At 26.8% G+C, this 27,990-nt stretch overlaps 2 protein-coding genes and 1 non-coding gene across 5 annotated transcripts; all 3 read right to left on the bottom strand.

The window, feature by feature from the left end:
• Positions 1-3,923: 3,923 nt before the first annotated feature.
• On the bottom strand, positions 3,924-9,214 carry LOC123261023 (eukaryotic translation initiation factor 3 subunit E-like). The gene is made up of 7 exons (XM_044722478.1): positions 9,021-9,214; positions 8,783-8,899; positions 6,933-7,094; positions 6,720-6,842; positions 6,400-6,632; positions 4,701-5,030; positions 3,924-4,624 (listed from the first exon to the last, which is right to left on the bottom strand). Exons 1-7 carry the CDS (start codon positions 9,108-9,110, stop codon positions 4,366-4,368), a joined length of 1,314 nt encoding a protein of 437 aa, XP_044578413.1. The 5' UTR covers positions 9,111-9,214; the 3' UTR covers positions 3,924-4,365.
• Positions 9,215-12,120: 2,906 nt separating this feature from the next.
• LOC123261026 (transcription factor cwo-like) lies at positions 12,121-27,954 on the bottom strand. Of its 3 annotated transcripts, none has more exons than XM_044722496.1 (5): positions 27,831-27,954; positions 18,611-18,740; positions 14,798-14,981; positions 14,249-14,485; positions 12,121-13,036 (listed from the first exon to the last, which is right to left on the bottom strand). In XM_044722496.1, exons 1-5 carry the CDS (start codon positions 27,893-27,895, stop codon positions 12,486-12,488), a joined length of 1,167 nt encoding a protein of 388 aa, XP_044578431.1. In that variant the 5' UTR covers positions 27,896-27,954; the 3' UTR covers positions 12,121-12,485. The 3 variants fall into 3 exon arrangements, with proteins under 3 accessions (XP_044578431.1, XP_044578430.1, XP_044578432.1); XM_044722495.1 differs by having other exon boundaries at positions 18,611-18,743; positions 27,831-27,937; XM_044722497.1 differs by lacking the exons at positions 18,611-18,740; positions 27,831-27,954 and adding an exon at positions 15,316-15,695.
• Positions 17,293-17,454, bottom strand: LOC123262333. Its single transcript, XR_006508922.1, has one exon. It is a non-coding gene; the product is annotated as a U1 spliceosomal RNA (small nuclear RNA).
• Positions 27,955-27,990: the final 36 nt, after the last annotated feature.

Raw genomic sequence — 27,990 nt, 5'->3', positions numbered from 1 at the left:
TATCAAGTCAAAATTAGAATTATGAATTGCGTAAAGTAAGACATCCTTGGAGGAATTCAAATAAATTTTTGAGATTCGGTTTCTGTCTGGTGCAGAGAATACCGTGATCAATAATTAATAATATAATTATTACTGTTTTAATTTCAAAAAACTGTGTTTTCAATTTTTTATAAGCTATATAATTCAACTTTTTATTAAATTTTTCAGTTTAATTAAATTTATTCCGATTCATTGACCTGAAAAGGCCTTAATTATTAATAATGAATTCTTCAAATTTGTCATTTTTTTTCGAATGATCCATTATGCCCCACGTATCACGTGTTATTAGTCCGAAATATCATAAAAACCTCATAGAGGCCATAACTTGACGGAAAATGGAAAAAAAAATGTTTACCTCATTTATGAGAGGGGCCGTTATGCCGGGGACCGTCGTGTACCACTCTCTCCTGCATAATTCAATTTTTTGTAAAATTTTTCAGTTCAATTAAATTTTTTCTAACTCATTTTACCACAAATTTATCACAATTTAAAAAAAAAAATTATTTTTCGTTACAATTTTTTTTTTTCGAGTGGTCCATTATGCCCCACATATCACATATTGGCCCAAAATATCATAAAAACATTATAGAGGTCAAAACTTGAGGGAAATTGAAAAAAAAAATTTTTACTTAATTTTTGAGGGGGGCCGTCGTGCCCCAGGGGGGCCTTCGTGCCCCAGGGGGGCCTTCGTGCCCCAGGTTCCCCTATAGATTAAAATCCCGCCGAGTTTTTTTGTTTTAGATAAGCCAATCATCTGATATCATGAAGGAAGTGAGCACCAATTTTTTTCGAGGTGGATGTCTTCAGACCACTATAACTTTAATTCTACTGGATGTTTTTAGCTAAAAATTTAACTGTATACTCTTAAATTATTTATAAATAAATAGTAAAAAGTTAAAAGTTCTATCTCTTCATTGGTCTTTACAAAAAAATCCCAAAAACATACTCAAAAATCAGGACGTCAAACCAGAAGACCCCCTTAAAGGTACTTAAAATTCAAACTTAGCGGGAAGTTCTAGGGATGGCCTGCGCGGTCAACCGATTTCCAGATTTTTTTGTTTTTTATTTTTTGAATATCTTTAAATCGGCTCAGCCGATTGACTTCAAAATCTAATCAAATTCAAGTCTCAATGAACACTTTCGAATGCCGTGTTAATTATCTCGATCGATTGATTCATTCTAAAAATATCGTACGAAAAAATTTTATTTACATACACGCACACAGCCGGACGTCCAGCCGTAAAATAATCGGAGCGGTTTCTTAGGACTTCAAAATGTGTCAAGATCTGATGAAAACTCGCATTCTAACAATCGGACCAAAATCTATTTCCTATTTTTGAAAATTGTTCATTTTCAACACGGAAAGTTAAAAATTCTTGCGACCCTGATTTAATAAAATATATAATGTGGCATAGCAAAAATAGCCATCTCATAAAGATAATTTTTATAACAGAGAAGGGCTTCATAAAAACTAGCAGACATACAATAAGACAAGTTTAAATCTCATGGTTTTTAAATTGCAATACCTGACAATTTCAACGCTTTTAATTGTGTCGTAAAACTCATTCAAATTCACGAACCTATTAGAACAAAACTATTTAATGGTAACCCTTTTTATTTTATTTTTTAGTCGATTATTTTTATGATTTCAGTTCACACTTGAGTTTCATCTTGTGGAAGTCCATAAAATAACTCAGTAATTACCGGATTTATTGATCAAAAACTTTCATCCGAGCTTAGCCTCAATAAACTCTTTTTAATGCCTTAAATAATGCCTTATCCATCAATTTTATCGGAGAAGATATAAGCAATAAAGTTATTTGCAGGCACGAACGCTCACATCCGCATCTGTACAATGCGCGTGCATGCATAAAATAATAAATAAACGACGAAATTTCGATAATGGAGTTTCTGTCTATATGTTATGAAAAACGGGTTATCATCTAATCGATGCAGCTTTTGAATAAATAAATTTCCACTCTCACACTTTTAAGCAGCTTATAATTTAAATGTTTATCTAACTGGAAAATTCATTGGTGCCGAATTATATTCAATACATTACCTGATTTAATTGATTCAGATACTGAGGTGATGTGATTAAAATATTTGCGCGAGTGATTTTTGTACATAAGTTCAAAAATTAAAAAAAAATTAGAAGAAGGGCTGACCCTATATGTTAAAACCCCAAGACTTTCCGGGATTTCTGCATTTGGAGAAATCTCACAGTTTGAACACATTAATGTTTCATGTTTGTGAGTCTATTTGTTTATTTTAATCGAATCACTTTTGGCCAGATGTATACTGCGAACATTAATTAATTGTTATGTTGGATTATTATGATGACCAGTGTTTTTTTATCTCAACATACATAATATTTTTTAATTACTGTCATATGGTTTTTTATGATAAATTGGTTCAATAATTTTGTGACCTTATATATTAGGGTGCGTCAAAATTTAATCTCCGAAAGTAACCTTTTAAAATTGGAATTTTGAGTTCTGCTTTTAACAGGAGCTGTGTTTGGGCATTTCCTGATATATTTTGGTGTGTCACGATTTATTTGATATTTAGCAGAGTGAATTTTATTATTAATAAAAATTAACTCCTTCTCGGAGTAAATATCACTCCCGCTGGGAGTGAATCAATTAAAAATCATTCACTCTTCATTCACTCCGCGTTCACTCCGCAAATTTTTTACAGTGTATAGATAGGAATCTCTTATAATAATATAGATTTGATGTTTTTAAAGAATAATCTGTTCTTAATTAATATGTATTTTTATAACTTAATAAATACTAAATAAGATATTAAAAACATCGTGAAGTGAAAATTACATGATTAAGTAATTAATCCTTGATAAAATTACTTTTGATCACTTTCATGTATTTTTTGATTTTAGACGTGAACATAATGCCAAATTAATGTTTAATGGGCAATATTTTTAAGCTTAAAGTTGTTAGTTATATTTGTCAATAATTAGATTTAATATAAGAAAAAATTAAGTATATTTAGAATAATTTAATTTAAATATGAATTGCATTGAAAATCGAAGTCTTAATATTTGTTGAGCTAGCTAAAATAAGACAATTTCAGAGTACTATAACTAATTTTTTATTCTTACAAATTTAAAGTTTGCTTTGATATCTAATCATTAATAAAAAAAAAAATAAAATTTCATACCTGATTCATAATAGTCTATTCAAATGGATCTAACTCAAAATTCTGGGAATAGTGGTTAATTATCTTGATTTTTGTTATCGGTTCTTCATATAGGCCAAAATTTTTGGATTTCAGTAAATAAGCTATTTCTTAGCCACCCCTTTACTATGAAAAACCACTTCTGATCAAACGATCACTGACATGTCAACTTATTTATTTTTAGTTGAAGAGTATAACTGATTCTGTCGTAAAAAAATCTTATCTCTCTATTTATCTAGAGAATTTATTTATGATTTATGATCTATAAAAAATGAAGAAAAATTAGTATAATCCTTCACGCTATTCATGCGGTTATTTCATTTGAAGATTCCGACAATTGCAATCGTGGATTGGAAGTAATTAATCGATTATATTTTTATCATTTCCTTTTCTTGACAAAAAAACTTGACGAATAAAATTGAAGCATAAAAGAAACTCAAAATTTTCAGATCATTTTCCAGAAGCTTTATCTTATCAAGAATTACTAAAGTCGAAATTTTTTGACATTGTTTGTAAATTGAAATTATAATCAAAGGTATGTTAATTTACTTAAGTATCCATAATTATTCAATTTTTTCCTTTCTTGAAAAAATTTTTCATTTTTTGAAACACATCAATTAAAAAAATGCAATTTTAGATTTAAAAATTAGCCATGACTCTAGAGGTTAAAATAATTATACATTAAATTAATAGTAATAAATTTATTCATCAATACATTTACACCTGTACAAAAGCACTTATTTTAGTAAAAATAGAAATAGTTATCTATTCTTTTTATACATTTGTAAATATGAACAAAAATTTACATTTTTTTTTTTTTTCTATTGCACAGCAATGAATTTTATTTTCCGTTTAACTATATCCCGTATAAATTCTGACTTACATTTATTTGATAATTTATGAATTTATGTCACTGAACGACTTAAAAAGGCAGTCTAACATTTTAGTAAAAATGCACTTTATTTTCACTAAAATGTTTCAAAAATTCTATAAGAATAACTTCAAGAATTATCAAATAACATAATTCACAAAAGGCAATGAGAATCAATTTAAAAAAATGGAATTATTTTAGATGAAAAAATCAACGTTTTTATTTAATTGAAAGTTTTATCTAATATTATAAGAAAATTAATTCCAAACAATACCGCCACGATCTTGGCTTTTAACTTTTAATTTACGTTCAATAAGGTTTTCCAATGCTTCACTTCGTACGCTCAAGGTTTCTATTTTCTCAATTATTTGTTGATATGGAGACACTGGTTCTACACCCATAATAACGTGTCCCAGTTTGCTGTCAATTTTAGCGTCTAGTCGGGCGTTACGAATCAAGTTAACAATCCAACATTCCGCTACATCTGGTTTCATGTCAAGTTTCTCAGCAAGCATACTGAAATGAATAATTATTTATGATTAAATGAAACTGCCAACGGTAAACAATTGAATAAATAAATAAAAATACAAACCTGATGCTGATGCACTGATGAATACGACAGAAAGTTTCAAAAATCATCAGCCTTGCATTTTCCACAAATTCATTTAACAAAGCAACTAGGAAAAAGTCATTGAGAATAACAGTCTGGCACTCTTGTAGTTTAAGACGCGCTCCTTCAAAGTCAAAATTCACATACAAATGTTCCAAAAATTCAGTAATTGGATCACGGTATGTATAAGATTCTTGTTGAATTACTTTGATAAGATCTTTCAGAGTTGATCTCTTAGAACGATTTACGATAACTGCAGCTGCCAAGTAACGAAGAATGTGGGGACAAGTCGTTTGAATGGCATTCAAGTAACTGAAAAAATTCATTAATTACATTGAATAAATATTGCACGACTCATGATGCGAAGCATGCTTTACGGTTGAAAAATTTTTTTCGCCTCATTTCAGCAACTATTTTTATTATTATACACTTGTTAGTTCACAGAATCAAGATATTTTGCATACTATTGTCAAAATTATTTAATAAAGATTAATTCCATACTTTTCAAAAATTTATCAAGTGCTATAGAAACGGAAAAAATATGAAAATAGTTTAAAAAATTTTCCTGTCCGTCATGTATGAAACCCTGAAAACAGCTACCCCTCTTTACATCTCAGAAATAACATCTCGAGACAATAATATCTTAACAATAACATCTCAGACATAAATGTCTCGGTAATCGGAAAAAATAGACCCGAAAAAAATTTTTAAATTATGAAAAATTCATATTATTTGATTAAATTTTTTTTTTTTTTTTTTTTTTTTTTAATTTGTTTAAAGTCGCATAAACTACTAAGGTCATGAGAGACTACGGTAGGGGGTAAACTTTTGAGATTGGAACTCGTTTTATTTTTTTAGGCTGAGCAGAACAATACACTTAAATATTGAAAATATTCATTGGTGTACGCCGGACTCGAACCCGGTCCAATGCTTTGGTAAGCAAGGGCCGGATCCGATAGGGCTACTGCGCGCCTCTTCATTAAAATTATTATAAAATAAAAATAATAATAATAATTTAATAAATCTGAAATAATATGAATTTTTCATAACTTTAAAATTTTTTCAAGGTCTATTTTTTCCGGGATTCAAATATCTCGATGCAATTTTGAATTTGTGTCCAGATTTTATGCTCGAAAATAGACCAACACAAATGCGCGTAATCGTGTTGCGCCCTTTTAACATGGTTTTTGGGTATGTTAATGCTCGAAAATAGGCCAACACAAACAAGATATTATTGTCTGAGATATGATTGCCGAGATATATTTGCCAAGACATCATAGGCTGAAAAATTATGAGGGGTTACCCCTCAAAACACTGTAACTTGCGAAAAAATCATTGATTGAGTCAAATTTTTGTTTGAAAAATTCTTTGAAAAAATTGTAGGTCACCAAATGCGAATGGCTAGATAACTTAGAGTCGTTTACTTGTAATTAATAAAATTAAAAGAAAAGCCAAAGGACTGTGTATCTATATATATTGAGTACATTTATCCCACTACGCAGTACACATTATCATCCCATTTCAGCTGTTTAATATTTTTTTTCCTATTCGTTTGATTTTATTATTATTTCATAATTAAATGAGCATTATGAGACGTACACTTTTGGATTTTCCAAATTTATTTTAATTTAAATTTAATAATTATTTTTAAATAAATAAGCATGATCTGTAAAATACTTACTTAAGGCGATAGAGAAACAGCTCAATAAGTGCGTCACGTCCTTTGACATGGTTAAAGAAAACAAATAAGCTCCAGTGAATTAACCACGTGCGTTGCTGGAGAATGTGAGCAGGACTACCCAGAGCACTGTTATCAATAAATTCACGTAATTTATAAACGTCTTCTAATGCAGCATCCCAGTTCTGCGTAAGAATTTCCGACGATAGTTTACCCCATAAAACTTTCAAGTAATTCTAAACAGAAAAAATCAATGAGAATTAATAATAATTTTAAGCAATTAATAATGGTAATTATTAAATATTAACAATTCTTTTAATTACCTTGTCAGTTGGCGGCATAATCAATAAGTAGAAATACAAATACGAAGTGGAAATAGAATAATTACCGCATTCATAACGGTACTTGGCTAGTTTCACGAGTTCATCCATCATTTCAATTTTAAACTAGATTAAATAAATTGTTATTAGTATTTTTTTTTTTTTTCCATTTATCAAAATTTAAGCGTACTTGATACAATATATTTATTTACTTACTTCTAAATCTTGAACCAAATAATTGTTAAGCGCTTTGGAGTCACGCATTTCTTCCATTTTTTTCATAACTTCTTCGTCATTCATCCACCCGACTACTTTGGAAACATTGTTTTGTAAAATTCCTAGTTCTTTAACAACCTCAGCACGACGCATCTTCAGTTCCTGTTAAATAAGATATTAAAATTTATAAATGAGAAACAAATTTGAAACTGTTTTAATATCTGTCAGTCTTTCAAATCTTTTTGATTTTAACAATAGACATTTAATAGAAATAAATTAGACAATTTTTCTTTAAAAATAAAAAATGTTTCACTATTACTTTCTAAAATAATTTATTAATACAAATGTATTTAAGGTGGTCCTTTCGCCGCCAATGTAAAATAAAAAATATTAGATTATGAGTAAATTTAATTTTTTTCTAATAGTTAAGGTCCTTATTTATCTTATAGTGAAGTTTAAATTATACTTTACCGGACAAATTTTTGAAAAAATAAAATTTTTAAATGTTAGTATTTGTTCAGAGTCTTACGAGAAAATCAGACGTTTGCAGTATTTCTCGTATTATACTATCAGTCATGGATTAGATGAAGTAAAAAAAAACTAAAAATCAGATTTTCGAAATATTCAGGTTTCTTTTTTTGCAATAAAATATATCAGTTACCGAGATATTTATTGAGAAATTAATATTTAAAAATCACAAAAAATTCTCAAGTTACCTACTATAAAATGGAGTCAAAAGATTTGGCAACGTTGCGTAGCGCGCGAGCTTCAGACCATTCAATAAATTCAAACTAAACTTTAACGCGCTTATGTTTTTCATGCATACTTATTAGTTAATTTATTGTTAGCAAATTTTCATAATTCATAATTGAAAAATAAAACAATAATTAAAAAATACTAGCATTACTACCATGAGACATTAGAATGTTATGGTTTTGTGACTAAACATTTTTAATTAATTTATTTATTTACACTGACTGCAAAAAGTTAAACACGGTTAAGGTTATATTGTGCAAATAAAAATGTAAACAACCAAAATGAAGCGTTGCCAAATCACGGATAGGTTACTAACAGCTGATTTACAAGTCAAATTAATTTTTGTATTTAACTATTTTTTTTTTTAATTTTTAAAATTTCAACGATTAATGCCTCATATACTATTTATTTTTTAATTTTAGGAATTTTTATGGGTTTTGTATTTTAATTTATTGAAAATTTACTACTACAGTTGTTATGACTCAACTGGAACGAAAGGACTTCCTTAAATTATAATAAAAAATTTTTTCTATAAATCAGACAGTTTATTTAACAATTGAATTAAAAAAAAAAGTTAGAAACTTGCTCAGATCAGAAAAAAGTCAATATGTAAATTTTGAAGCATTGTTCATGACAAATAATTGTTTAAAAAAAAATTTTTTTTTAATGTCTGCTAACTACTGTCAGTATTATGTTGAAATACTGATAAAAAATTAAAGTCAAAGTAGCAAACATTGGACAATTTAATAATTTTTAAATAAACTACATGAATTTTAAAAAATACACTCCAAAAATATTATTACAAATGATGTTTTAAAATTTATAAAATAAAAAAATATTATATTAAATTTAGCTATCACTTGACAATTTTTTTATTTTCTTTAACAAAAAATTATTTTTAAGAAATTGCATTTTTAATTTTTACAGCTTCTACGCTTCTATATATGTCAATTTTTTTTGCCATAATTTTTTTGTTACAATTTAAAAAATTATCAAATATCTGCTCAATTAATTTTCACATGTAATGTTTGCTATTTTCATGATTATGAAAAAAAGCTAATCTAAAAAAAGAAGTTAAATGTAAAAAAAATTACCTCTGATACTTCTTGATCAGGATACAGCTGCTTCCTAATATCAATAACATAATCAATCATGTTTGTTTTGCTGAGAATACCGAGTTTAGCGTGTAGTAGTTCATTTTCGTCATAGATCTGCGAACAAATTTGTAAAAATAATTATATTTTTAAAATTAAGAATTAAGAATTAATAAAATCAATTGAAAAATTATTGACATAACCTCAACTACAACATGGGTGACAAAAAATAACTTACCCTTTTAGTATCTATATACTCCAAGAGTGGAAAACCTAAATGTAGATCCAGGTATGGAATTATTTTTAATGTAAGATCAAATTTAGCCATGATTAAATTCTTTTTATTGAATGATTTCAATAAAAATGTCTATCAAAAAAGTTACGACACGCTGAAAAATATACAACTGTACATAACTACAAATCGTTTCAGCCGGTAACATGGGATGGCGTCGTTATTAGCGCAACGTCATTGGCTACGATACAAAACTTGAAGAGAAGAATCCACCTTTTATTTGTAGGAAGCCGCATTGTATATATGCCTTTTCAAAATATAATAAAAAATGATCTTAGAAAATGTGACGTTAGTTAAGTTTATATTCAAAAGTATTAAAGTTAGAAACTCACGATATTCCGTGATTGCAATTGTAATATTAAAATTAGCAGAAATTGCATTTTTTTTTGTTTTTTTTCTAAGCAAAAATTTTTTTGTATAAAAATTTTTGGTAATTATTTACAAGTGGGGTCCACCATTTTAATTTTCATTTTTTTGAATGAAATTTCTATTCGATTGAATTGATATATTGTTTTTTTTTTTTTTAATATATAAAAAAATGAATAATTAAAAGAAATAAAAGTTGATTATCACAATTTTAACAAATTTTCAAAAAAATTTATAAATTTTTTAGAAAATTGTGGTATTCAACTTTTGGTGTTTTTAAATTGTTCGTTTTTTTATGTACTTTTCAAAAAAAAATATATCAAAAGCATCAAAAAAAGATAAAATAGAAATTTTATCCAAAAACATGAGAGCCAAAATTTTTTCCAACTTCTGAAGGCAAAAAAGCTATCGAATGTTTTTTTTTTCTTTCACGACATTTTTTTTCATAAATGCGCCGTTAAAACAAGCAGAATAAAAAAATTTTTAAAATGTAAATTTTTCACTTAGATATAGCCAAAAATAGAGTGGACCCCACTTGTAAATAATTACTAAATTATTTCTTATAATTCTTCTAACCCGTTATCACCTATTCGGTCATTTTTTTTTATGCTAGTATAAATCTAATTTCAAGTGGATGGAAATTTCCATCTTCACTAACGATTTATAAGCATAGTATTGAAAACTACTGAGAGTTAATTAAGTGTATACTGAGAGAAAGTAAGTGGAGAATGACCCGGTAGCTTAACTGGTAAAAGCATCCTGACATGTAATCGGGGAGATCCAGGTTCGATTCCCGGCTTGGTTAATTTTTCATGGATTTTTTTCAAAAAGTTGCCATTTATTCTCAGTAGCTTTCCATCGTTAATACTAAACATATAGTCGAACAGATACTAGCATTCACCAGCTAACTAGTGTTCAAGTTCGATGGTTACCCATCGACCTAACTATCCGAAGACGAATTGTCTCAAATCGTTAGTGAAGATGGAAATTTCCATCCACTTGAAATTAGATTTATACTAGCATAAAAAAAAATGACCGAATAGGTGATAACGGGTTAGAAGAATTATAATAAATCACGGTTGATAAAATTAATAAAAAGATTATTTCTTATAATGAATGTGATTATAGCAAACGATAATAATTAAACTAATATAGTTATTAAGATCCTGTAGGATGAAATTTTTTTTTTTCAAATCAAAGGATGAAAGATCGATGAAAACTATCAAGAAAAACTCTTTTACTTCGCAACATTTCGTATTTTTTTTATATTAACACTTTATCAGGCGGTCATAAAATATTACTCTCAGTATGTTTTGTCGACAAATTCATATCATCGTATTTAATTCCAAATCACAGTAATAATTCTCTTACATTCATTTATTATCACCGATCCTTCATCTTCTGATTTTTAATAAATAATTAAATTATTACAAAAATAACAATACCAAAAAATGCACTTAAGAATTTATGAAACCCATTTCTATGAAATTTTTTAGATTTTTCCCAAACATAAAATTTAAATTTATTTTAAAATAACAAAACAATTTGTTTTCTGGTAATATCATACTCATTAACTCAATAATTCATATATTTGCTTATGAAAAATAAAATAATTTATAGAATTTTGTTAATATACTAAAATTTTTTTTAAATGAAACTTACTCACTATTTGTATTTCTATAATATTAAGAGATTAAAACTATAAGAAAACTATATAGATATATTTATGGTACATTATATTGAGGTAATAAAAATGAAATATATTTATATCAGTTCATATGTATATATTTAACTTTAGTAAGTAATTAAATACTCAAAATATTCAAGTTCTCTCTCAAGCACCTTTAATAATTTTTTACAACATAAATTCCAATAATTGTACAATTAATTACTAATCGAGCATTTTCATGTTCAAAAACATTTTCATTTAAAAAAAATTTTTCTGGAAAGGGTACCGTAGTATAATTAAACAGTAATAATTGCTATTATTGTAGTAATGTACATGATAAAGAGATTTAACACTGAATTGCTTCCACTTACCGATCAACTTATATAACAATATTTTTGCCTTAATATTAATACAAGTCATAAAAAAGGAAATTGAATTTAACCCTTCGAGTGCATACAGTCATTTTAATTGTAAAATTTAATGACTGGTCTAGCAAATAAAAATTTTTTGAAATTTCTTGTTTTTTTTTATTGAAAATTTTCAAATTGAGTCCTAATTTTTGTAACTCTTAATAGAAAAACATTTATGAACGTCAGCATTAATTTATTGGAAGAATAAGATTCGTTTACTGACTTAGTCACCCAGTCAAAAACTTTACAATTCAATACTCTTACTAAAAATATCCATAATTTCAAAAGTATTTTTTAATTAAAAAAAATTTAACACGATAAATTAAACAAGAAACATAAAATTCTATAAAATAATTTATATAACTTTCTACAACTGTATTTACATTATTTCACCTGCACAATAACATAGTTATTCAAACTTATTTATTACATTATAATTAAATAGAGTTTTACTAACTTTTATAAGAAAAACTTTATCAAATTATTTTTTTTAACTTTGAGCATATTTTTTATTTATTAAACCATGTTTTCAACAAATTGAAAGATTTAATTATGAAATATGATTCAAAAGCATGAAAAATAAATTTTATAAAACATTTTAGTGAAATTAACTAATTAATAACTGATATTAAAATACCTCATCTTAAAAGTAAGCTAAGTAATAAAGGATAAACGGCAAATACTCGAAGGGTCGATCGATAAACATTGACAATTTAAAAATAATACGGCATTAACATTAAACCGAATCTAACATATAATAATGTAATGTATAATATTATATAATATATAATCAATACGTTATTTATTACAAAATAGATAAATGCTTCTTATGTATATAAAATAAGGTTTGATGATTTATTAATGTATAATTGCGCAATCATTTAAAAAAATATATCTGCTATCACGTGACATTGGAAGTTATTTTAGAGTATTCTGTAAAGTTATTAGTTATTTTTATTGTAATTATTACAAATGATCTTGATGTCTTGGACTGTATTGAGGTGACCACGTTGGATTGGATGCTTGGTTGAAGTTAACAGAGATCGTTACAGGATGAAGCACGATGTCAGGTCCAGTATCGGTTATATAAGACATTTGAGGTCTAATAAAACCGGAATCTATTGTTAGCGGAATATAAAAAGCACCCCCTTCATGTAAAGCGAAAATTGGTACGCCATGTGACTTTTCTGAAGGGGCTAATGGCGATGATTTTATCCTTTCCGCGGAGAATCTTTGTTTAATTGAACTTTTGAATTTGTAATTTGACGGCCTGGGAACTGATGAGGATGCGTTGTTTGAATGACTGCTGTGATTGCTATCGTCGCTAGCCATTGTAGGTGGAGGAATTATCTGTTGAGGACGTTCAGAATCACTAAGTGAGCTGATTCCGGAGCTCGAACCACGATCTGAATGATTCGTCTGTGGACAAAGTGTTGGAATACTTGCGTCAACAAAACTAGAAGCTCCAGTATCGTTTAATGTTGGCATTTCTGGGTGAGGAAATCCCAGTCTATCACCTGCAAAAATTTTTTATTATTAATAGCCTGATTCTCATTATTTAATTAATTGCATACTGGAAAAAAAAATTAACTTCAATCAAGAGAAAAATTCTTGAACTAAGAAAATAATTTTGAAGAGCTTTATTGTCTTGAATCAAGTAAAATTTAATTAAACCAATAAAAATTTCTTAGTTTAAGAATTTTTGGTAAATATTTACGAGTGGGGTCAACTATTTTAATTTTCATTTTTTTTTAACGAAATTTCTATTTGATTTTATTGATATATTTTTTTTATATAAGGTAAAAGCCCCAATATATGATCATGTACCAATATATGATCACTCCATGTATTTATATACCTATATTTGTGAATATAGATATACAAATACATGAAGTGATCATATACTGATACATGATCATATATTTGGGCTTTTACCTTACATAAAAAATGAACAATTAAAAAAAAAAGTTGATTATCACAATTTTAACAAATTTTTAGAAAAATTTATAAATTTTTTAGAAAATTATGATATTCAATTTTTTTTTTAAATTGTTCGTTTTTTTATGTACTTTTTTTTTAAAAAAAAGATAAAATAGAAATTTTATCCAGAAACATGAGCCAAAATTTTTTCCAACTTTTGAAGGGAAAAAAGCTATCGAAACCTTTATTTTTTTCTTTCACATTTTTTATCATAAATGCGCCGTAACAACGAGTAGAATAAAAAAAAAATTTGAAAATTTTAATTTTTCACCTAGTTAATGCCCAAAATGAGGTTGACCCCATTTGTAAATAATTGCCGAATTCTTTTACTAAAATCAAAAAGATAAAGTTCATCAAAATTATTTACTTGATTCAAGTAAATTTTTTTTCTGAGTAAGTTATGAAAAATGAAAAATTTTAAATTCACTTATTATTCGTGTAAATATTTTTTCGACCATAAACATATATGTGTATATCTTGACACATAAGCATAATGGAGAAATGATTTTTATGATCAATAGAAATATGAACATTAGAAAATTTTTTAATAAATTAATCATTAAATTTAATTCATTGTGTAGGAATGTTTAGTATTTATATGATCATGTGTGTTCAAACATGATCAGATTTTAATATGATATATATATTATTAGATGTACCGGCATAATAAGATTGATTAAAAGCTTTTAAATTTTCACTCAATGTATTTACTTGTATGTTATAGACTTAATTATAAAATAAATATTTACTTCTAGCAACAATCTTTTCACAATGCTGTTGCAAATGGTTGATTAATTGTACACATAAAGAATCTCTTGCAAAAAAGCCTTCTCCTTCAACAAGGAAATGTACAGCTTCGCTGAGACATTCTTGAAAGCCCATTCTGTAATGTTCAGTGGCTATTGATCCAGATGCTGAATGTGAAACACTGTCAACACTATCTTCCTGGTGATTATGAATGTTTGTTACTGAAGGATGTTTCGTATCTATAAAATAACATTTTTTTATTAATAAGTATTTTTTCAAATGATTTTTTATTCTATTGATACATTTTATATAAGAAAAAAAAACTTGCAAAAAATACACTTTATTTATTTAACTTAAAAACAATAAAATGATCCGTTTCTAAAGTAACTTTTTTAAATATTTTTTTTTTAACTGAATAATTTTTTTCTTCAACGCTTAAGCAAATATTTTGCATCATTGCGAATTCTCTATCTATTATTTTGTTCCAAATTTAAGTTAAGAAAAAAAAATCAGATAATTTATATAAAAAAAGTGTGAATTAAATAATTTACCTTGATGAGCGCCCTGAAGATATTTCATGTGCCGAATAGCCATTTCAATAATTTCAGTTTTTTCAACTCGCCCTCGGCCTTTCTTCAAGTACTCAGTAGGTATAAGTCGACTAAGATCAGCTAAACAATTATTCATACGATCTCTTCTTCGCTTCTCAATAATCCTATGCGACATGGGGTCTTGCTGAAACATTAACAAACACTTAAATTATTTATCAATTAAACAATATAATTAAAATTTATAATATTCATTGTATGATTTCAATATATTTTATGAATTCAATACAACTAGAGTCATGGTTCTAATTATAAATTTTATTGTTATTCATTTCACGAAAAAGGTCGCATGCCATCAACGTCATCGGAAATGACAGTCATTAACTTTTTTACGTCAAAACGTTGTTATTATTGATAAAAACTGATAACAATCTTAAATATATTTTCCTTTCGATGTGTTACGGTATTTAATCTACTTATTTAATGCAACAATATTGTCTTCTTTGCAAATTAGTTATTACCTCTTTACTTAAACAACGTTTTTTTCGGTTCAACGGAGACACTTGATTAGTTGAGGTGTAATACTGCATTTTCAAAATTTTTTCCATGCTATGCGTTACCATTTTCATACAATTAAAAATTTATGAAAAATTTCAATAAAAACGGTACACTGTCACAAAAAGTTTATAAAATTAAAAAAAAAAATAATATCGTATGTTTATTGTATCATTTCTAACAAAAATATGTCGTAATGATAATTGTGAATTTTATATTGTTCCACCTTCGACAAGATATCAACTCAGACTGAAGCACCAACCACAATACTGAGTTACGTCGTTTTGAATGATTGGGTAGCTAAGAGTGGTGCTCAACGTTACTCAACAATAAATAAATTTTTTCATATAATAGTCAGTAAGCAAAGCTGAATCCTATTTTCAATACTCTTCTCTCTTTGTCGCTGTAAATTATATCATCTAATCACGTGTATGTTTCTTTCAATAATATAAACAACACGTGAGGATCCAAGTACACACCAGTGAACCCATTTTCAATTCTTACTTCAATATATGATAAACATATTTTTAAGTTATTAAATTCAATTTATAATTATGAGATTATTCAAAGATGTATATGACCCGATTATTTATAAAACTAATCTTTTTTATTATTAAAAATATAATGACCCGAATAAAATTCAAAACTGATAAGTAGAAAAGTTCAAAATAAATGAGAATTATAAATTGGTTTTAACTAGAAATAATTTTAATTAAATAATCTATTTGCCGACATAACAAATAACATTACTTGAATATTTTTCATGTATACATCACGTTTACAACATATATATGTCAACCTATTTAAAACAACGTGATAAACACAATACAATGTGCTTATATGTAATATGTAATAATTTTAACAAGTTTGAAGAGCACAGATATAAATTTATAGATATATTGGTGCAACAGGTGCTTCAAGGGGGTCAAAGCGAATTAAGTAAATATTATTAGACTTAATTTATTATTTTGCGTACTTGATTATTAATAAAATAAAAATTTTATTGGGAATACCGCTGGTACAAAGATAAATCCGAATAATGAAGTAAACGATGAAAAATTAAGAAATCACGTTTTTTTCTACTTATTCCTCAAGTGGCACGTGATACAGCTTACAAGAATAATGATTGATGAATATAAAAAGTAATGTTATCAAGGAGAAACAGCAATCCGGGTCGAATGATATCAAATAAACTGGATATATCTAGTATATTTGAACTCTGTGCTTCGTATAAATATTCTCATTATGGTCCGGTTATCTTCGCAAATGACAGCAGAGGTCCCCTGCATGTTTTTCAAACGATAACTGAGATTTACCGGATCTTGCATACGGCCTGACTCTGACAGCAAGACTTCTTATTATTTTTTTTTATCGCTATCTTGTCTGGTGTACGTGATTATTAGGTTACTAGAGGTGATCGGCCTCGTCATAAAAAACAAATCATTTTTAGTATACTTACGAATTAAGAAATTTATTTGATAGATAAATTAAATAATTATTATTACCACACTATTCATTCCTTTGCTAGTTAAAAAAAAAATTTTATTTATTTTTTATTACAATAATAATGAGTTGGTAGTATTATAATTTATTTATTTTTATTCAACGTTTGGAAGCAATCATTGATTTAATTATTACTATAATCTAACTATCATTTACAGTAAATGAATTTAAATTTTATATTGAGAAGTTTATTTTCAATCATGCTGTATGATTATTTACGTAATAATTAAATTTTTTAAAGCTGGAAATTTTTAATAAGACTTAAATTTTTTAAATCTGTGAATTTTTATAAAGATTTAAAAAATTCGGAGCTAAGAAATTTTTATAGGTATGAAATTACATACTAAATTGAATATATTCAATTAAGTAAAAGAAAGATCAGAAATATTTCAATTTGATCTCCACTTAGATGTAAAATTTTTAAGTTTGAATTATATTATCCGGGATAGCGCGAACGCAGTCCCGACTAACAAAAATAATACGCCCGAGATATCCACATTAGGGATATTCGCAGGGGTCAGCTCAACCGTAGTGCAATGGAAGAGCCTCGTCCTGGAGGAACCGCCTTATTGATCACGGTATCCTCTGCGCCAGGTAAGTATGCTTTTCTCCACTACAAAATCGGTTTTAACAACTCTAGAACAAGTATCTAAGTCGGAACAAAAAGACAAACTGCGCGCCACGTAGCGGTTGATTCATGAACTTGCTTGACACGTGTATAACACATATATGGAGCAGATACTATACGGGTTATCTTGATATTCAATACGAGTGTAATACGAATATAATAGAGATTAGGAAAAACGATTAACCTTCACCAGATGATAGTGATGCACGACAATATATTTGATTTGTAAATAAATTCACGTATACGTAAAATTTAAACTATACAAGTCACTTTTAGTCTGTGAAGCAGCTCAGTTGAATGAGTTTCCATAAATAATGGATTTATCAAAATAAACATCTTAAAATAAGAATGTTCTTGAGCAAACTGTGGTTTTGATTTTAAAAAATTTTTCTGGCCAAATTAATTAAATTCAGCTCTGATTTAATTACGAAGATTCTATTCTATAATCATAGTTTTTTCGTCGGTTACTTAGTTTTTCTTATTATTGATGTATACTTATTAATGATTATTCTCACAAAATTAATTTTTCAACTAAAAAGAATATTTTTTCACTTATCTTTTCTATAAGTCTACATTGGCTCATTTTTTTTTATTTTGTGTTTACCCAATCATTGCGTCTACGACCAACATTTAATACTGTTTAGCATTTGTCTGTGCATCATGTGCAAAACACATGCGTACATCATGTTGACAAAAAATGATAAATCATGAGAGTAAGAAACGATTGAATAATCAATGTATAATACACGAAACTCTTATTGATATTATTGTCGAGTTACTTGTTAAAGTAAGAGTTTTTGAATAAATTATAAATTATATAGATGGTAATAAATCTACTCGAAACTTTTAAAATAATAAGAAGATAAATTTTTATTTTAAATTGCTTAAACTTTCATGTTTTTATAAATTTTTTAATTGTTACATTAATAAAAATTTCACAAGATCTCCTTAATGACAATACAATGAAAAAAAAAGAAAACTAGCAAAAATGTTACTTAAAACATTATTGCTTATTCTTATTACCATCTACGTTTTATTCTGTAATTCTGTAAAAGAAAAAAAAAAGAGAAACAATTTTCTTTATTAAGATATGCTTTTCGATAACAAATAGTTAAAACAAAATTACTTACTCTTGAAACTTTTTTTTTAGTATAAACTTCATCATCTTCAGAAGCTGTAGTGAAATTGAGATTTCCTTCGCAGTATCCTGCACCTATTCCCATTCTGTATATTTCATCTTTACATGATCTTCCCTCCAAGCTACTAAAACAAAAAAGTAACAATATTAAATAATTTATACAAAACTACTTTCAAAATATTTTCTTCTAAAAACCACTTGAGAGGCAATATCCTTTGTTGAATATAGGTAAAACATTATTAAGATTAGAAAAAAAAATAAACACACGAAAAAAGTTAATTCGTCATTAAAATATAAACATTTTCATAAATTTGTAATGTAAATTTTTACTTCAAAGATAAGATGACTTTTAGTATTTCGAAAAATTGTCTTGATTCAAGTTAATAATTTTTTTTTTTTTAACATTTAAACCTTAATATAAAAAACCATTTGCAAAATTTCATGAAATAATTATTAGAATGTTATCAACACGGAAAAAAGAAATAGGTACTGCAATAGAATGCAGTCCTACGGTAGAACATATGATAAAATCCCGTTGCAGTAACAGGATTTTTTCTATGGGAGCTACAAGAGAAAATTAAAAATTTTAAATAACGTTTATTTTTAGCAATTTTGCTCTATATAGAGTCGGGAGTGAATTTAGAGTAAATTTTCATTTCTATCACTGAGAGAACCGGACTGAATAAATATAAATAATTTTGAATCAATTAAAATAAGTCTCAAACATAAATTTTTTCTTGTCGGGATTAAAAAAATATTTAAATTGAAAAAAATAATCAAATTTGTAAAAAAAACTCAAATTTTGAAGAGAAAAAAAATTCGAATTTGAAAAAATTCTAAATTTTTTTTTTTAATAAAAATATTTTTTAAAATTGAAATTTTTTTGAAAATTTGAATTTTGCTTTTCAAATTCGAATTTCTCTTCAAAATTATAATTAATTTTATCTTGCAGCTCCAACAGGAAAAATCCTGTTGCTGTACCATGAAAATTCTGTTGCTACGACCGGATTTTATCCTGTTGCTCCCACAGAACTGCATCCTGTTGCAGCACCTATTTTTTTCCGTGTTTTACCAGCAAATTCAGGTATGAAATTTGATAATTTTTGTTCATACAAAAACTAGATTACAGTTTGTGCAATAAATTCTCATATTAAATTATAAAAATAAAACATCTGTTTAACGTTGTTTTGCACAATGAAAAAATTGTCTTCATGACTCATGGTGATAAATTTTATTACTTAATATTCATGAACAGTATGGTGTGCCACCTCCAATAACTTAATGTCTTTTTTTTTATTTTACTGGAAAACGTGTCTTTCTTATATATAATATTATAGAGTTATGAAAAATATTTGCGATAATGAATCATTAAAGATTATCTGAAAGACAATCGCCCAGTGGGGCCACTTGAAATTAATTAAAAAAATTGTGCAAGTAGATAAAGTCAATGATAACGATATATTACAAGATTTATTTATTTACTTGCAAATGTAAGATATTAGTATTATGTAAGAGAATTCAAGTATAACAATAAAATTAACTTTTAAATATTTTTTATGAAATTCATAAATACTTCAAGTCAGAGCTTCATCCCCTGAAATGATTTCTGAACGATATCGTCAGCTGCTTCTACAATATAATAATTCTATATTGAAATTCTCACATTGCAACAATTCAGGGATCGCGAAACAATCTGAATTATCTCGGAATAAGTTCCAGGTTCCAGAGATGGCCAGCCATTCAACTATTTTTCAGATTTTTGCCTTGAGCTTTTATTAAATTATTTAATCTAAATATAACTATTATTATGTAATAATAAAAAGCAAAATTTATTTCCAATATAAATTCATTTCGTATAATTTTCAACACCGTTTACATAATATAATAAATCAATAATATTTAAAAAGTAACAAAGAATACCGTGAAACTCTTAACAAATTGTTTATTGTTTAGTTTAGGAATCTAGAGCACTATTTTTTATTGTTTGTATGTAAAGAAATACAATATCAGTAACGATTAGATGCGTCCTTCAATGGTTTCTCCTCCCAACATTCATCTCGTCCTCATATTCATACACTTTTACTTTTAGATCTTTTCAGAAGTAATAATGTGAGTTATTACCTTTTTTACAGGCTAACCATAATTTTAATTACCGAGGTAATAGATAGTTTCTTCGAGGTGATTTCAGTTATTATTAAATTTTTCTATCCACGCAAAAATACCGTTTTAAGTTCAGTCTGAAAAATTTAAATAACTTGAATGTTTCAAATTTTAGTATGAAATTATACTACACAAGCAAGAATAAAAACACACAGAAGAAAACATTTACTTGAATCAAGTAAATAATTTTGAAGAATTTCATCTTTTTGATTTGAGTAGAAAAATTCTTAAACTAAGAAATTTTTCTTGGTTCAAGTAAATTTTACTTAATTCAAGAATTTTTCATCTTGATTCAAGACAATAAAATTCTTCAAAATTATTTTCTTGGTTGAAGAATTTTTATTTTGATTCAAGTTAATTTTTTTTCAGTGCATGTATCTAAAATAGTCTAATTCTTAAGATAATCTATAAAAGGATACCTACTTGGTAAACCCACTGTGAGGGTCATATCTTCCACCCACTCCCGGGTAGTTTAATTATTATTATTTTTGATTATTTATTATTATTTATAATTATTTATAATTATTATTATTAAATAATATATAATTATTTAATTATCATTATTTATGATTAGTGATATTATTTAATTATTATTATTATCATTTATGTTTATTAACACTATTTAATTTTTATTATTATTATTTATTAATAATAGTTAATTAATATAGTTATTATTTAAGTTGAAGTTTTTCTACAACGATATTAAGTATTGTGTTAGAAAAGTCTTAGTTGTGTCGCATCACCATAAATTATACCAGATTATAATTTACTTGGTGATGCCAAACAACTGATAAAGTCTCGTCTGCTGCAAGACCATTTTTGGAAAATTTTATTTTATTGTAATTGTATTGCAAGTAATGAAATTCACATTTGCAGCTGATGAGACCCTAATAAAATTTATTCTAATAGGATTAAAAATATGTAAAATTAGTCGGTAAGAAGCTTAAGGGTTTTTCCCAAATATTTCCACAAAATATTCTCAATATCTATTTCTCTCTCTCTCTCTCTCTCTATCTATCTATCTCTTTTAACTAAAATACTTCTACTTTTCTATAATTTGAGAATCTATCCTGTACATGTACCTACGTATATCAATTCTATAATTTGTGTGTACCTAGAGAATCTTTCCTGTACATGTACCTACGTATAACAATTTTCCATACTTACGTACAACTAAGTACTCCTACCCTTAATATATTTTCTATATACTTCCATCGAGTACCCCCTACCCCTTGAGAGGTCGGGGGCCGAGATGGACACTTTAAAATTTTCAGTTCGACCGAGTGACCCCTAAGCTTCGTATCGCATAATTGTAACTTCACCTTGTTTTAAGTACACGCGTGTATTAGCAATTAAATATATTTAAATAAAAATTATAATTGTATATCTTCGTTTACTTCGCTAAATAACTCAACGCCCTTACTTCCCAAACTACTTATAAAAATATTTATGCAAAAGATATGTCCGAACATATATGTTGACATAAATTTTTTTTGCAAACATATATATTATATATGCCACATAGATGCCGCATAGATATTTCCATACGAGAATTTAGAGTATATGAGCATTGAACTAAGTTGTGCAAAACATTTCTTATTAGCAAAAGCGTGATAATATCCACGTGTACCAGCTTATACTTATATGTTAAAATAAAAACTCTGTTGACTCATAGTTAATTCACGTGTATACCAACGTGTACACCTCGAAAAGAATGGTACACATAATATATTTAATTTTTTATAGGCATTTGGAACTTTGATTTATAAAGTTTTTCAATCTTTAGAATCAAGCCATTCATTACTCTGTTCTGTTATATTTATAAAGTTAGAATATTTTGACGATAAACCGGCAACACTCGATAGTTTTTTTTAACGATAGAGCTGATTGAATTTGTGAACCTAATATAGTTAATGTTTATTGATTTTACAATTTTTTTGGACATAAAACTTCGTTTTTTTTTTTTTTTTTTTTTTTAATTTTTATCTATTTCATCATTTATCAATAAACAGGAATTTCCGAGCTAAGTTTTGTAGCTACTGACTTACTGAACATAAATAATTTTGGTTTTTGTATTTTAGTAGATTAGCCGTTATCAAGTTATCACTGCTACCAGTAACGTACGAATTTTTTGAGGAGCTCACTTTTCCCATTATTTATTAACATGACAAGAGTAAAAAATTATAAATGAAGATAATTTTTATAATTGTCTAAAGTATGTTTGCTGTGTTGAATAAACCTTTTATCAATACCTATAGTAATATTTTCAAAAAAATTAATCAAAATAGTATTTTTTTCGAGTGTCTAATCCAGAATGATCCCTTAAATTAACAAGTTAAATTACATAAAAGTATCAAAAACTTGTTCATTTGCAAATTAAATATACTGCAAATAGAAGTCTCTATGACTTTTTCGTTTTTAAACGTTGACTTCCCACAATCTTTCACTAAAAGTAGTCACGGCGCTTGGTTCTTGCCGTGTATATTCTCTAGTTTTTATTTATTTAATTCTGGGACTTGAAGACACGTTGCAAGTCAAAATTGTAGACTCCTCTGTATCTAAATTAAGAGGCTACATAATAATTGTTATTATCTTTTTATATGACAATGAAGATTCAATAATTGACCATTAAATCTTTCAACGAAATATTCCGAATTTATAAGTTTCATCTACTAAATTCATAAAAAAAAAATAAACTTAAAAAATTCGAAATTTCATTGCCCCCTCTACTTACACATAATATTAATTACATTAGTTAATTCATTAATATACATTAGTAGTAGGTTTTAATAAATATAAAATCTTGATTTTGAAATAATTTTTGTAATCAAAATATTAATAATAAAAACAATTCGGCAACAGTAAAATAATATATCGAACGTAAAAAGCACGAAATAACCGCGTGGCAATCAACGTGACTTGAAAAATACAAGTGAGACTTGAACGTGATTCCTAAATAACCTGCACACGATTTACTCATGCGTGTCTTATACTCCATAACATATATCGATGTAAATATATATGCATAGAATAGTCGTTGACGTTTAACTACTATTAAACTACAATTCACTTAATCTACTAATGGATCTACATAATCCAAATCATAAGATTATTGATATTTTTCGCGAGAACACGAATATATTAAATCGAAGAAAATTAAAAAATTTCTTTAAAAATTATGTGTCTTAGATATCTTATTATCAAATTGCTATGGTGAAATAATTTCCGATATATTGTTTGATGATTACGCCCGAAATTCTTAACGAATTCCGAAAATCTTGGTACATTTATTACATGAACAAAGAAAGTACATCATTCCAATTCAAAGTGGGTGTTTAAAAAATTTCTTTGAGTAAAAAAATCAAAATTTGTTGAATTTTTTTCAAATAACTTGAAAATCATAAGTGATTACTGAATTCTGTTGAGTATATCTTAAAGTTTTTATGAAATCAGCATTTATTGATATTCTCTAACTTACTTCCTCTTTAATAATTTTTTTTAATTATTCTTAAATTTATAAATCGTTTCTTCTATATCGAAAAAAATGAGAAATCAATTTTTAGAGTGCTCTGAAAAAAAAGCTTAAAACAATTTAAGGGTGATTCTGAAATAATAACATTCCAGGTGTACAAATAGTAATTATAAACTATTGATTATAAATTATAAATTAATGATTTTCAAATATCAATTACTAAAATTTTTTTTTCTTTTTGTTTTTCTCTTCTCTCAAATCTCTTAAATCTATCTTCTCTTTACAAATGCTATTTATTGTATATAAACATTACTAAACATTATACACATGAAAATGTAACATATTCTTGTAAATTGCCGAGGGCGTTTCTTTACAAATAAATAAATAAATAAATTTAACTCGTTTCGTGTAAGTACAGAAAATACTATTCTCTTAAAATTTACCGAGTAAAGAAAAAGTATAGCAAAGTGTTTATAAATAAATCTTATTGATCATAGTCCTCAGAGATTAAAGAAAAAGAACAGTATTTAAACATGCATTTACTAATGCAACAAATGAGTAAATGTTATTCGCATATTACATGGTGAAAAAAGTAAAATGCACGTTAACAAGTAAATATAAATAGTTGACAACTAATGTCGTACACTATAACATATATAGTAGCATCGTTATTTTCCATGACGTATAGTGTCTATGTTTCCAGTACTTACGTCAGAACTTCATAAACAAATTAACCGAATATGTTACAGATATATGTTTATTAGGTATATTCTATCGTAAATTTTATTTACTTTCAGTTTATTGATGTTAGCGCACCGAGGTGTATGGATACATAGAATCAATAACTCCATTGTTAGGCAAACATAATAAGAAATTATAATTAATTTTTGGATGTCAGTCGGTATTAACCGAAGAAATTTTTAGTTTAAAGTACTTATTACTTAGTTTCTTGAAAAGTAAATATAGTTTCAAATCAAAAACCACTTACTCCATACAATTTTTATGAAAAGTAGTTTAAAAAGAAATTATTTTTATGGTATTGAGAATGTTAATCATTTTTTGTAAATTTATTGTTTATTTTGTTTTTGAAATGTTCATTGATATTATTTCTGTACGTACATTACATGAAAATTGTATTATTTGTAACTTGGATGGCCACAAGGGGCTTAGACTCCATGGTCAATAAATAAAAATAATAATTATAATAATATTCTTTTTTAACCCGTTCTTGTCTTTACGGTCATTTTTTCGCTAGTAGAAATCTAATTCAAGTGGATGGTAATATTCCATCTTCACTAACAATTTGGGACAGATCGTCCCTGGAGAGTTAGGTCGATGGGTAACCATCGAACTTGAACACTAGTTAGCTGGTGAATGCTAGTATCTGTTCGATTCAATTTTTAAGTATTAACGATGGAAAGCCACTGAGAATGAAGAGCAACTTTTTGAAAAAGTCCATGAAAAATTAACCAAGCCAGGAATCGAACCTGGATCTCCCCGATTACATGTCAGGATGCTTTTACCAGGGACGATCTGTCCCAAATTGTTAGTGAAGATGGAATATTACCATCCACTTGAATTAGATTTATACTAGCGGAAAAATGACCGTAAAGGCAGGAACGGGTTAAAAAAGAATTATATTATCACGGTCGGAAAAATTAGTAGAAGCTAAAATAATAATATTTTCGCTTGAAAATTATTTTCATAAAATCAAAAAGGCTTATAAAAAAATTGATATAGCTTATAACAAAGTCATTACTAAATGAAAAACTATTTTGACAAATTAATTATCTAATTTTCGTTGATGACAAAATTTTACATGAAAAAAATACAAGGTAAACACAGAATATACGTGTGATTTATTTAAATTTTATTTATGCTAATTTTTCACTGAACATAATTTTTGTAGCTTTTACCAAACTTCAAGTCTGAAGCAGACATACTTATTCAAGGTTTCTATAATATATATTTATTTACTATTTTTAAATGATAATAATTCTGTCAAATTAATAAGATATGATCTTTAAATTAAATAGTAATAGTAATAGCTATAACTCATAAAATATTTGGGAGTAAAAATTTAAAGAACTGTATCGTTTTTTTATACCTATTGTAAAATTTATCTTTTACAATATGAATCGTTGTACATCCGGTGTAGAAGTAAGTTGAGATTATATATTGGTTGGACAGTGTCAACGGCTAGCATGATATATTTGTCTGTGACAATAAACATATGCGACGAGAAATCGTGCACGTGATTTTAATGAAATCATTGACAACACAACTATTTCTCTCGCTGTTTTTTATGATAATTTGATTTTATGATTATTTTTCAGTTTAAGATTACAAGAGATTCGATGAATAATTCTTAACTTGCTTAGGTCACTATTGAAAATTAATTGATATTTCAAAACTAACGTTCTAAATAAGATTTAAGACCAAAATAGAAATTTTACCGTCAGGTCTCGTTATGAGTCCTATTAGTGTCTCTCTCATATTAACGCGAGTCCGTCAAAAAAAAAAAAAAAAAAGACTTATAACGAGATTCGACTGTATATACTTTAGTTATTGTATTTGAGAGCAACTTCTTTGAAATTTTAGTGTTTATTTAAAATCTAAAAGATTTTCTTACGAAATTTTACACCGCTGTAAGAATTTCGATGTTATTGTCACTTTTATATTTAAAAAGTAGTGAGTTTTGAATTGATGTTTTTCTTTGTACATCCCATTTAGCTTTACCATAAAAAAAAGTTTTTTTTACAACTTACAATTTATTTTATTTGCATGCTTTAAACAAAATAAAAAAAAGTCACATTAAATAGTTACGAAAATTAATTTTTTGCGGAGCTTTCGTGTTTTTGTTCTCTATTTTTTATGTGAATTTAAAAATTTATGAACTTGTTCGTTTATGTCAAATTTGAATTTAGAATTGTGAAAAATATAACTAATCAATTATCTTTCATTTCTTCCCTGATCAAAAATTTAATTTTATTTAAAAGAAAAAATCTTAAATCAAGCAAATAATGTTAGAGAATTTTCATGTTTTAAATCAAGACAAAAAATTTTTGTTATTTAAGAAAATTTTACTTAAATTAAAAACTTTTCTGTATTATTCAGGACATTAATTAAAATTCTTCTTTTTTTATAATAAGACTAATAGTTTTTCAAATCTTCTACATGCAGAATTTTTATTTTTATTTTTTTATTATAATTTTTTTAATAAAAAAAATCCTAAAAATGTTCAGATCTCAATTGTAGTGAATTCCGACCTTTGCCCCAAAAAAATTCTAATTTTTTACAACAAAAATTTCACAACTCAGCAAATTTCACAAGGTCAAACACCGAACATTGTAATCTACATTATTTATTATTCACTGTACCGAAGGACAATTCAAGAGAGAGAGAGAGATAGAGAGAAAGAGAGAGAAAGAGTGATCGTAAGCGGTGACCTTAAAACTAATTTTCACCTGCCAAAAAAATTTACCTGTTAGTAATTTTTTATTTTAAATTCAAACTATTGACTATTTTTTCTCAAATAAAATTAATGTAGAATAAAACAATAAAATCATAATTTATTCACCTTTCATATTTCACCTGCATGGAGTGCGTGGAGCTTTCATCCCAGTAATTTTGAGTATCCATCATTTTGAGTTGAATTTTTGAACCGAGAAATGTAACACGCGAAACACTATTACTAGTTGTATTATCGGTTGAAGAAATTAAAACTCTAATAATCGTCT

Source organism: Cotesia glomerata, linkage group LG3, assembly GCF_020080835.1.
Source record: "Cotesia glomerata isolate CgM1 linkage group LG3, MPM_Cglom_v2.3, whole genome shotgun sequence".
NCBI lineage: Eukaryota > Metazoa > Arthropoda > Insecta > Hymenoptera > Braconidae > Cotesia > Cotesia glomerata.
Note: the sequence above shows the minus strand (reverse complement) of the source record. Positions and strands in the feature narration are given on the sequence as shown.

Coding starts and splice junctions, on each gene's coding strand:
- LOC123261023 (XM_044722478.1), bottom strand. CDS start 9,110: ATGGCTAAATTTGATCTTACATTAAAAATAATTCCATACCTGGATCTA. Junction 8,900..9,020: donor AGTATATAGATACTAAAAGG/GTAAGTTATTTT, acceptor ATTTGTTCGCAG/ATCTATGACGAAAATGAACT. Junction 7,095..8,782: donor CTGATCAAGAAGTATCAGAG/GTAATTTTTTTT, acceptor CTTATTTAACAG/GAACTGAAGATGCGTCGTGC.
- LOC123261026 (XM_044722495.1), bottom strand. CDS start 27,895: ATGATGGATACTCAAAATTACTGGGATGAAAGCTCCACGCACTCCATG. Junction 14,486..14,797: donor TCTTCAGGGCGCTCATCAAG/GTAAATTATTTA, acceptor GTTATTTTATAG/ATACGAAACATCCTTCAGTA. Junction 13,037..14,248: donor TGAAAAGATTGTTGCTAGAA/GTAAATATTTAT, acceptor AAATTTTTGCAG/GTGATAGACTGGGATTTCCT.